The sequence below is a fragment of the Pleurodeles waltl genome, chromosome 1_1 (genome assembly GCF_031143425.1).
Source record: "Pleurodeles waltl isolate 20211129_DDA chromosome 1_1, aPleWal1.hap1.20221129, whole genome shotgun sequence".
Taxonomy (NCBI): Eukaryota; Metazoa; Chordata; class Amphibia; order Caudata; family Salamandridae; genus Pleurodeles; species Pleurodeles waltl.
The window spans coordinates 180,183,999-180,196,902 of NC_090436.1; the positions used below are offsets into that span (position 1 = coordinate 180,183,999).

A 12,904-nucleotide genomic window follows, 5' to 3' on the forward strand; every position below is an offset into this window, starting at 1 on the left:
TGTGATTCCAGCTACATTCACAAACTTTATTAGAAAATCCGCTTACATGCTTCCAATTGCTTTTATTGCAGTTCTAAAGACCAGGTTTGTAAGAAGTCACAGGTTTGTGTTTAAAAATAAGTTTGATATCACTATATACTTGCAAGCATTTAGGGTTAAGCCCTGAACCATACAGTTTTCATGAACTGTATGAGGGTTAAAACTGAAACCTCATTTCATTAAATATATTTTATATTACAGCCATCACTTTTAATTGCTGTGGAGCATTTTTAGGTATGCTCTAAACGAGGTCGACAAATCTTTTCATCCTAAGCAGGGAGTAAGAGATGGCAATTACCACAAGCAATCAACATTTAACTTATGGGCATGGGCAATTTGTACACACAATGAAAACCCAATTCAGAAATAAAGTTAAAGTGTGTTTATTACAGATTAATACTCAGGTTAATGTAAACAATTCTCAAGACCAAACTATAAAGATACCGTACTATAATTGGGTAACAAAAGCGGCAGAAGAAGTTTAGAAAGACTAACCAGGAACAAACTAATCATTCGAAAAGTGCAATACAAATATCCATAGCAGGACTTGGTGTTTAGAACATAAATGTTATCCCACTCATCTAAACATCAGTGCAAACAGAAATCATCTGAATTGCTATGTAAGCAGTTGCAAACTTTCAAAGACAACAGGTCACTAAGTAACATGTGCCAGGCTACAAAACATGGGGACAAAAAGTAAAAAGGAAATATAGGCCAAAAAGATTTTGAAAAAAATGACATCTGGGGCAAAACTAAGGTTGGCAAAAAGGAAGTAAAAAGGAAAGGTGTCAGCACCTCAGAAGCTGTGTCAAGAGTCATCTCATGGGTCAAAGAAAAATCTATGTCCTCTAAGCAAGCCTTTGGGAAAGTGCATGGCAAGAGCAAAGAGGTCTGTACCTCTCAAAGTCCAAAGGGTCTTTTTCACTGTGATTAACTGGAAACAGTAAATTAAAGTCCAAAGTGAAAGATGATTTGTCCATTGACAGCATCATATGGATCGAAAGATTTCAATTGTCCAATCAGGGCAATCATATGACAGACATCTGCAACATCCAGACAAGTTCCCAGGACCCTCAAGGGAAGGTACACATCTTTGCTCTCCTGTTATGAATTTTTCAACAATTTATAATTTCGTCCAATTTTCACATTCTCAATTTCTCTGTGTAATTTCCTTAAGGTTACTTTCTCAGGCTCTCTATGGATAAGACAAACAAATATCTATTTCCAAACTAACATTTCATGTAAAAGTAATGTCACATTAACAAAAAGAAGACAACTTTCTCACATTCTATGATGCTGGGGCCTAGTAGGCCTTAACACGACAAAATAAATCAGAATTACAATGGCACACTTTGTCAATGTTAAACACACATAAAGGATTCAAATATAAACTCTTCATTAATAAATCTCATCTAATTTGATGTTACACTAATTTGCAAAAGTAAAATAACTTGTTACTACATGTCAGTAAATTTGAAGGGAAAATACATTTCTCAGCATTATCATTATTGCATTTCATATACATCCATCAAGAAATTAATTATTGTTTCAGTGAAAACTATTCCTTAACATCGTAAGGAAATGTATGAAATCAAGTTAGATGACTATTTCTTAGTTGGCATGTCTATACGGCAAGCATTACAGTACTAGCCTACAGTGAATGCACCTTATTATAGACTTTTAGTGCACCACTTTATGGTTAGCTTGTTAACGATTCTCAAAATATAATATGGTCAACGTTGTGATGTCAAAGGTAGTAGCCAAAACTCCACTGTACCACCCCTCTAGCCATGTAGGACTTTACAGACTCCTCTTAATTGGCATTTGTTTGTGCATAGAATACTGAGTAATGCATTTGTAAACAGTGAGTGTGTGCCAGGAGCACCTCTGTCAGAATATCGCTCAAGGTTGATCTTTGAAAATGATTCTAGGATGTCATGAAAAAAGCTTTCAACTTCAAGAGAAACAAATCACAGCGAAGGAGTGAAATGGAATAACTCAAAAAATTTCAGTGTTTTTGTTTATTTAAATATCTGCTGTTCGTGTTCATCTTTAAATAAGAGAATGCATAGGGCCTCATTAAGAACCTGCGGACTTATGACTGCCAGGTTCGAGGTGGCAGTCGGAACTCCACCAATGCTTCGGTCCGAGCGCCATATTACGACCACAGCGATAGCGCTGCCCTGGGGTTTACGCCTTTGTTTTCTGCTAGCGATTTCATTGCGGTAGCACTGCCATGAAAAAGCTCGCAGAGAATGCACCTGGCATGGGCAGTGCTAGCCAGCACTCTCGCAATGTTCACTGTCTGCTTTACAGTGCCCCTTGCCCACCACAGCGTTGCCTCTGTCTCGTTTACTAGCCGGAGACAATGCTGTAGGCCGTTTCCTGCTGGACCAGTGGGTGGAAACTGTGTTTTCCGCCTGCTGGCCCAGCGGAAAACTCTTAATGGGCCCAGGTGGAGGCAGCCACAATGGTGACAACCTCCCCCTTGGGATTTTGGCGGACGTCTGCCGAAATTGTAATGACCCCCCCATAGTGTCTTGATAAAACATAGTAAGGCCAAGAAATATGAATTGATGAAAATGGGAGCTCGTACGGTTTTCAGTGATCAAGAACAGTTTTTTTTATCAGTAAAGTAGCCCCAATCAGCCCGTTTTATGAGTGACAATTGCCAAAACCCTTAGTTATATTATACGGACCTTCTGTGCCACAAGTGAAGGCAGCCTATGTAAACCTGCTTGCTTGCTTGATTTACATAATCATTATGATATACATTTATCAAAGTTAATGTACAATTTTTTATTCGGCACTCAATGCACCTAATGTTCAGTAGAGAGAAAACACCTGGTCGGAGTGAAAGTTGCCTCACTCATTAGTTTCACTCAACGTAGTAAATAGTGACACAGCAAAGAAATTTCAGCCTGTGCGACACAATCTTCCCTGTTTTGTCTCTGATAGTTTCATGGGTTATAAAGGTGGGGCAGATCCGTGCTTGTTGGATCTTTGAGTGCTTCTAGCTTCCATGGCAGTCTGTTTGCAAATTCCATACATGGAATTGTAATATTGAGCGTACACGAGGCAAGTTGTACTTAACTTGGCTCACGTATTCATGATCTCTGCGAGCCTTCTATTGCATTGTTTCAGCATGTGTATATCTGAATGCAGAGGAAAGAAGGCAAGTAAGGAATCCTACTATTGGCAGTGGAGCCCAGTCCTGCCACATTTCAGAATTTTACATTAGGATGTCTGTCATTGCTCCAGACTGGTAATGCCTGTGTTTTTTTGCTCCTTGATATCAAAACTATGCACCAAATTAAAATACAGGAGCAAAAATGGGTGGATTATGAGACTTGGTCAAATCCCCTTCTACGGTGTGACCTAAATATCTCATGGGATGCAGTCCATGAAGGTATAGGTTATAATACAGTGCCTCTTTAAGAAGAAACTATCCTAAAAATGTAATGCAATATACTGTGTTGCTAATTAACCATTATCAGGTCCCCTTTGAAATGCAGCAAAACCTAATTACCACACTGTTTCTGCACAAGTAACTTTCACAATTTGTTCAATATTTGGTGCACTGAGCAGGGCAATCGAGCTTGTGTGCAGTTTACCTGTGATTATATTTGCTAATGAGCTACTTAGGTGAAATCTCCAGCCACTCTGTTCTACTAAACTGAGATTTCTGCGACACTAATGGTAAGTGTTATATGATGTGGGTACCTGAGCACAGATAACCCTAAAATGATACCTTTGTGAGTGGTTAGTTAAATGATGTTGCATTAAATTGTGGCCTTTACTTTCAGTATAAAAGAAAATGTCAATATTTTCTGCTTGAAAGATACAACTAAAGTTGCTAAAGATGTATTAAAATCAATGTGTGGCAGAAATACTTCTATATTGTTTCCATTTTTTAGTGAAGTGAACGCAATTGAAAGTAATATGTTTTTAAAGTCCTGCGAACACAACTTCAAAAAATATACAGCATTCTCATATGCCTAGGGGGCTTTTTTCCTTGGACATTTGACTCAAGAAGCTAATAGGCCCACTTTTTTAATTTTGATGATTTGATGTTATATTTTAACTGACATTTTCACCTAACAGTAATGTCTTTTTAACCTTTGTTTTTTTAGTGAATTTCCGAATTTTGTTTGAATGCAAAGTAAGATATTACTACCATGACTAACTATAATGTGTCTTTAACTTTGTTTTCTCCAGTGCCTATATCGATCTATGTAAATTATATATCACTCTATCACAAGCCAGTATGTAACTATGGTTAGAGTAGAATTTCTATAGAAGGGAACAGGCCTTTAATGACTGGAGAGTATAGCCCTCTACAGCAGGCTATTAGAATATTCCTCCCTATGAGGGTTGAATTTCATAATAAAAAAATGCCTCTCACAGCCTGAGAGATTTGAAACTGTCCCTCCCCCCGCAGAGACTCTGAAGCTTTTGTTTCACAGCTGTTGCTGTGATTGTTCACCAGATGGCATCACAACACTATCTGTGAAAGGAGGCTGAAGTTCGCACCTGGTTATTCCTGGGGTAAGCTAAACTGCTTTATCTCATTCAGCTTAACCAGGAAGTCCCAGGAGCTGAATAGCATTCTCTCGTCCATCCTTCTGAGGCTCCAGTGACTCTAAGATCTACAGGAGGACAATGGTGGATAAGGTCCTGGCTGCTATGCTGCTGAGGCTCAGCCTATCTTTCCCTTGTGCAATCTATATATTTTGGAGAAGCAGAGGCTGCGTATTAGGACACTGTAATGTTGAGAACAGTGGGACTATACAGTTTATATAGGCTGCAGCTGCTCTACAACGGAGCACTCAACATTCAATCTTATAATTATGGTTATATTAGAGTTTCTATTGAGAAGCCATTTTTGTCTTGCTAATACTTTAGACACAATTTGAAGAATCTGCATGACACTTTCTCAAAAAAAGATTACTCAGTTTGAGTTGGGCATGCTAAGTTTCATGCTTAAAATTAAAAGGTGCGTCAAAAAGTGGAATAATTGTTCTTAACTTCAGGAAAAAAACAATGAAAAAAAGCACCAAACTTGGCATAAAGATATAATTTTACTCGCAGAAATGCATTTGCTTGGTTTAATGTAAATTCATTCAGTAGTTTTCAAGAAATTAGTGTTATAAAATGTGTGAGTAGGCTACAAAGGGTTAAAAAGTTTGAGATATCTTGACAAATAAGGTGTTTTTTTTTTATTTGCCTACTATGACTTCTATACTAGTTGATGTATCTGCATGATATTTTGCAGAAGCTTAGCATATTTAGCTTACTCTTGCATTCAATTGTACAGATTTGTTTAAAGGGGGCTGGCACAATAAAATGGAAGTCAAAAAAGTGTTCAGTTTCTAAATCCAGTAGCAAGAATTGATGAATGCACATAAATAGTACCACAAAGTTAGCATGTTTAGTTCTCTGTGGATAGAGGAGACAAAGCTGAAACGTGTGTGTGAGCAAAAACATTTTATGTGCTAATAAATCTGGAGCATATTTTTATGAACCTGCATGAAATTCGCAGGATAAAACTATGCCCATTTATGGAGATGCAATAAAAGCCTAAGGCAAAGTTAACAGAGGTAAAAAAATAATTGATTTACTAATAATGTTGACATAGACGTTAGCAGACACTAATATATTTAGATTACTCTTAATACTTTGAGTTTCATATGTATTTCAAGCTGAGGGAAGGGGGCAGTAACCAAAAAGGAGAGCAATGAAATTGTGGGCAGGAAATAAGCTATTCCTATTTTAGTTGTCTTAAGAAAGTTTGCTCTCCACTACAGAAAAAATGCTGAACAGAATTACATAAAATCAAGCAAATCCAAGCAGTTGTACTTGCATGCAAGGTTTAGTGTAAGTGATACGGTTAGATGTTAGATACAATATTATAATTTACTTTAAAGTAACCTCTGTAATTCATCAAAAAACACATTAAAATGATTTCATAGTTAGAACTCACATAAAATAGCATAATTTATATTTTAGAAACATGGTTCCCAGTCAAGCACTGCTTATGTTCTCGTACATATCATCACTGATGACATGGTAAATGAAATTATTTATTACACTGTTGATGACATCACTGCTTACATCATTCAAATGGGCCTCTACTTTGTTCATTTTGCATTAAAACCTAAGAGTAATGTAATAGTTAATGAATATGTTACCTATCATAATATTATAACAAACAATGCACTCATTATTTAATTATTAAGCCACTTAATTTGCCCAACATGATCTGTATAATAATCAATGCTGGAGAAACACTTCACATTATAGTAAAAGACCTCCTTTGTTTTTTTCATAATACAACAGTTGGAATAAAACAGTAAACCAGAAACTATGAACACATACACACCCAGTATTTTACTAATACATGTTCACCAACACTGTATGAAACAATCAGCATAATAAACCACACAGCTGCTATAGAAACTGCAACACCACTTATCCAACTTCAACAAACCTGCCATTGTAAAAAAAACACTCATGGGACTAAACCTTGCAAGCAATGCTGTATGGAAAAACATCCCTTATTAAATAGAATCACTAAATCGAGACACTCAATAAAAGAATATTCAGCAAGAACATATATACCATAATGCACTCTATCACGCTCAAACAAGCTGCAACATGGACACCACTATACAGACACAAAAGTGGTGTTGGAGGCCCATAATCCATTCCAAAATATAGTCATACACAGTAAATCATCTAGCTATATAACTTATATAACTTATATGTAGACCTACAACTACTATTATTGTTAAAGAAACCAGTCATTACAAAACAACATACAAGTAAAATACAAATGTATGCAGTACTTTTTCCAAAACAGCACTGCAACAAAAGCCCTACTTCAAAATCAGTTCATTCCAAAACAATTTTATTCAGTTGTGTCTGTTAATAATAAGATCATCATTCACATCAATACAGAAATAAAAAACTAATGTTTACAGGACAATACTATATCAGTTATATCAGCAATAATGTCATTTGACATGTCATCAGTGATGGCATAAATGTCAGTTAGCATGTCATCCGTCATGTCATGTGGGAAGTTATAAGGAGTGTATTGAGAGGTCACGAGTTATGGTTAGTTAACCTAACCATTACTGCAAATTTCATTGGCTGTAGGCTTTGTTTGGTAATCTTTAGGCATGGATTTGTTTCAGTGAATTTCTGAGGTTTTTAAAAAAATTGGCTACAATAATTTATGTGCCTTATAACCATAACTAAATTTTAACTGGAAGTTTTCAGTGAATTCAAAGTGTTTTACTAAATTTTATTTATGAAAAGGAAACGTTTTCAACTTCTCTAGTGTCAAAAACACTGAGACAGGATCACCAAATCCTTTGTCATGACTTGTCTGGTTTATTGCAATATCATTAAATTTCTGCTCCACAACCAGACCCAAACATTCATTAGTTTGTCCTTTGGCCCTTGGTGCTGTTTGGTTTAGGGAGATATTGGTACACTGATTAGCTCAGACAGTGTTGCAGCCTTTTCTGTCCTATACGATAATACTACATGATCAGGAAAGTGGTGTTCTGGGTGCAAATGACCCTACACATTTGTTATTATGAATCCCTTGTTCTATATTTCAAGTATGTTGGGTTTATGAATACCATTTAGAAATTAAAGTTTTTAATGTCTGTCTTATTCTTTTCTAATTGCTGTTCGGTTTACAGAAATATTATATCAACAAACCATATCATTTCTGTTCTACTAAAGAACAACAAACACCAAGCAAACTGCCGGATATAAGTTCTTGATTGTACTTTTGTATCACTAAGTGTTGCATTCTTCAAACGGTTGTAAAGTGTGATTTGTCGCTCTATAATTTTTTAAAGTTACTATCTCGCACTTGAGACGAATATACCAGTGTTAGCTGTTCTTTCACTAACAGTGTGTCACTTTTGTTACATATCCGTCATCTGATCACTTCTGCTTAAAATTGACTTTGATCCAGTTCTGTGTTTTTAGGCCATCCGGATTGAGCATGCTATGAGTTGTAGTTTTACTTGCACTTTACTTGTATTTGCCTACAAGTTCCAGCATACCAAGTGGTCTTCAGTAAAAACTCAAAGCTGATTGAAAGTCACTGTCACAACAAGAGGCATCTGCCAGCTATGAAACCAGCATTTGCTTGTCTGGGCCCCACATAGGGGGTAGTAAGCGATATATAAATACTACAATACAATAAAACTGCCATACAGTACAACATCACAATATATTTTTGTTGAGTCTTTGGTAGCATTTCCCATGAATCATTTTAAATGTTTTTTCTCTTAACACTAAGAGGGACAGACAAATGCGAGAGCAGCAGTGGAGACCAGCGAAGGTAGTGTAACTCTACAGCCTGTGGTATGCTTGTGGGCTTTTCATGCTGGCAGCTTTTGGGAAATGGCTTGCATTGTTTGAGAGTTGCATTTGTGTTGCTCTCCTACATGAAGTATTCTAAACCACAAGCATACTGGGTAACAGCAGGTCCCTTGGTGTAAAGTTAAAGCTCAAGTACAGTTGCTTACACTCTGTCATTGGATTGCTTTTTTTGTTATGCCTAATATACGCAGCTGGACCAACAATGTATAGCTGGATCTTACATTTCAAACAAATAATCATGCCATACATGCACAAACAGGTTCACCTGAAACTCAAGAGTGTTTATGGCATTGTTATTTGGAACTGGCTATGGTGCTTTGCTCGCATTTAATATCTACATCCATTTTTAAAGCAAATGTATAATTTTGTGTGTGTGTGTGTGTGTGTGTGTGTGTGTGTGAGTTGTCTAGCTGGGTATCCAAAGTTAAAACTCTCAGCTGGATTGGCAGAGGCTCAATTCACAAATGTTTTGTGGGACAGTTCTAAATTTAAGCCTATGATTTGTGAACCTTTCCACTCATCGAAGGTTTTTGGATACCCTCGCAGTCAGTCTGCTAATGTATCCCTAGTGGAAATGTGCATTCGCAATTCTTTTCATTTGTCTTTTATTCCACATTTTGTAATGTTTCAAACAGACTTGTGGCTGCTGGGTTCAAACTGTTAACTTCGAGCAGTTTGTTTAGTGGTTCAAGGGCTTAGAGGGGTCTTTCCCATTGATCAAGGAAGACTTTAAGGTAAGGTTTTGAGTACTGATCAGTATATGTTCTGTACAATACATTCCTGGAATCCAGATCATCTTCACATGTAGGGAGGGGCATTAAATAGGCTTTCAGGGTGATAAGATGAGACCTACTTTGACAAGATATAAATCATTTGGTGAAGGAAAAGAACTGACAAAATTGGTTGTGACTTTACAGTCAAACAAGTGTGTTTTGTCTGGAACCAGCTGATATGGAAAGTTTATTTAAAAATAAAAACAACATACATAAGCAGGGTCTTGTCTGCTTTCTCTGTTTAATTTATGGCGGATTCGTCAAAATGCACTGCTTAGCCACTATTGTTTCTATGAAGTTCTGGTAAAAATATTATTCAATTTCTTGACAACAGATTTTGACAAAGGCTTTTATGGGATTATTTGCAATTCTTATCAAGAAATACTATGACTAAAAGCAACATTTAGGCCATCAGTACACTTATAGAGCGTCAGCTGGTCTGGGTTACTATTGCAGAACCTAAGTGCTGGTGATTGTCATGTGGCTTCCTAAATGTTCCTCTATTTCGTGCCATTTGCTTTGATCGGGGCTTTTTATTGCCATTGCCAATGGCAGAAAAGGGTGTTTCATATGAGACCAGTTCGAGCTCAAGTGTAGTTCCTAGTCCACCGAAATGCTGTGTAATAGGGAAAGAGCTGTATGTTGATTCAACGTGCTATTCTAATATGGTCTCTCCTTAGTATATTATGATTTGAGGAACAATAAATATAGAAAGTAGATGACCGAAGAAAAATAAAATTGACATTTATTAAAACATGGATCGATCGGCATCTAAAGTTGGAAATGTCTGTAGCTCTCACGCAAATTAGTCTCCAAAGACTTTTTCAAAACGATGTGTTGGCTCTCTCAATGTGGAACTATTTAAGGGGATCTTGAGGAAATGTGTCAAAGTTCAAAAGACTTTGGGGGAGGTGTTAATCCGTCCCAAATGAGACGGATATACCACCAGCCATATTACGAGTTCCATAGGATATAATGGACTCGTAATACGGCTGGTGGTATATCCGTCACTTTACCGTCACTTTTGGGACGGATTAACACCTCCTCCAAAGTTGTAATAACCCCCTTTATCTCCAATTGTGTACATTTTCTCTAGTCGAAACTGATATTAGTGCACAAGGATGGCACGTAATAGAACTGATTCAAAATTAGCAAGAAAGAACAATCCACTAAAAAGAAGGGTCAATGTGAAAATAATTTTAATATTATAAAACGAAATATGTATTTTTTTGAAAAATATATTTTTTCAAATTGTAAAAGGTATAGTTTTGTAGTTGCCTTTTTTCACGTGTACCTATTCGTCCTACTTTGCAAGAAATCTTGGGGGTGAAAATAAATTTGTACTTCCTGCCGTTTTTTGCTTCCCTTGGTATGCACACACTACTATAAATTAAGGTACCTCCTCGTTGATTGTGTGCCTGTGAACTATTGTAGATCTGTGAGTGAGTGAATACATGAATAAATCCATGGATGGATGAGTTGTTGCCCAAGGGCATGGATGCGTGAGACAGTGCACATATGATATGTGATTAAGTGCTTAAACTCTGCAGTCGATTATGAGGCACTGTAAGTTATAAGCCAGTCGTATGGAAATGCCAACGTTTTATCCCAGAGTGAGACAGAGAGGAGTTATGGTAACATTTACAAACTATTTGGCATTCAGCCTTGTGGTTTATGATGTCACCAGAACCCCTTGATGGCAATATGCAACGATTTTACACAGTTACCCGTTACATATACTCATATGTTGACTTTCTAATGCTGTCTGAAGCCGGATCTAAAAGGAGAATCAGCTCATGTTTAAAAGCTGCAGAAGGGCTTTATGTTTACGGTCTATATTGGGCTTCACATGTTTGCTAACATACATTTTATTGCTGCTGCAAACCTTATTTTTCATATCGTTATTTTTAAAGGACTTCCACTGAAATTGGGCTTTTATTTCTTCATTATTACTGGCATTATTATTATTATTATTATTTCATTGTACATACATCGATCCATAATTGACACATCACAACCATTTTCTGTAACGCCTATTTATCACATCATCATATCTCCATTATGCATCCATTGTACCTTTGATTGTGTTCATTTAGATAATGTACATATCATTTACGCTGTCTTAACATTTGCCCACGTCGGAGGAGGTGATCTTACTTCTGAGACGCAGGCTGTTGTGCTTTTAGTACCTCTCCCTATTCTAAAGTCCTATTGACTTCATGTTGAATGTTGTTAGAATGCACAAACTTTTGTACTTGGCATGTTGCTCCTCCTTTCAAGATATTAATGAGAGACAATATATTAGATATGCCAAGCATATGCTGGGTTCTGTGAGTCAGCTGGTAGTTTCCTAAGTAGTGGTTTTAATATTGTGTATAGGTATTTGAGGTTAATGAAACTGTCAATGTCTAGCATAATCATAATGCCATGTCTCTCTTATTTTCTTTTAACATACATCAGTGCTTAATTTGAGCCGGTGGTTACCGGTGTGGGGCACTAGCCATTATTTTTGAGGGCTGGCACTTATTTTTCTGCCTCAAGCATTTACTGCGAGCAAAAGATATATGGGAAAGATGAAGAAAGCGAAAAACGGTCACAAGGGGCGAGTGCAGAAAGCTGCAAGAGTGTGCTTGAAGGGCAGGAGTGGCTGCAAATGGATTAAAGAGGCCTTACATATTTAATTGCAGCAGCTACATGTTTCAGAGGAGAGCTTTGGGCACCGGCACATTTTTATTTACAAATTAAGCATTGACATATTTCCCTTTTGCCTAGCACAACCTCTATTACAAATGATAATTAAAGATTGAAACACAAACAATAGAAATGAAGCTCTGACAGAAGTGTATCATTTATATTTGAAGGTCACTTGAATTACCTTATTTATTACTTTATTGTATAATCTGATCAGAAGAAGCAAATACTGTTTAACGTATTGATAAAATGCTTTCAATTTTAAAACTTTTCAGATATTCAGTTTAATGCAGTAGGATTTCACTCTGTTCTAAGCAGAGATATGAGTGTAGGCTTTGTGTCTTGAGTACAAATTGTAATCTAACTGCCTGCTGTTCGCACAGAGAGAGGTGCATGTCTGTAATCAAAAAGTAGACCTTACAGATGACTTTTGTCATACTTATTTAGATTTTCTAATTTTGTTTTGTGAACAGAGGGTCTGTCATTTATAATATTTAGGGTCACATGCTTTAATCTTATTGTACCTAGGATGTGTAAAAAGTTACCATCCGCCATATTTCTTCTTGTTTGCATTTGTTTTGGGTACTGTAATAATCTTGTCTTGCTTTGGGTGTTTTTTTTGGTTATGTAATGTACCTTGCAAAGTCATACTGTGGAAAATATAGTTTCTCTTTTTATGTTTTGATAGATGAATTGACCTACTTCACAAACATTGGTAAGTAGCAACTGCACATAATAATTACTGGGGTTCTTTTTGCAGTGTAAATGAGACCTATCATGCTGGCATTTCTTTCCTCTGTTAAAGCGGTTTCCAACTACATGCTATATTCCCTTTAGCAATGAGACATAATAAGTTTGTGCGCTCACAATTGTCAAACTGCCAAAAATTAAAAATAAAATTTGTTTTGATATTGCCCTCTTCAGGGGCATTGAAGTTTAGACCATCCTTTATTTTTCATACATAAAAATGTCTTCTGTGCACATGGGCAAGA

At 36.6% G+C, this 12,904-nt stretch overlaps 1 protein-coding gene across 3 annotated transcripts in view; it reads left to right on the plus strand.

The window, feature by feature from the left end:
* MALT1 (MALT1 paracaspase) overlaps positions 1 to 12,904 on the plus strand; it is a 316,500-nt gene that overhangs the window by 123,911 nt on the left and 179,685 nt on the right. For 2 of the 3 annotated variants that reach the window (XM_069220240.1, XM_069220255.1), the window contains 2 exons: positions 8,366 to 8,407; positions 12,601 to 12,627. In XM_069220240.1, the coding sequence (XP_069076341.1) occupies positions 8,366 to 8,407; positions 12,601 to 12,627 (69 nt within the window). The remainder of the gene's footprint in view (positions 1 to 8,365; positions 8,408 to 12,600; positions 12,628 to 12,904) is intronic. The other variant, XM_069220250.1, reaches the window with a different exon arrangement.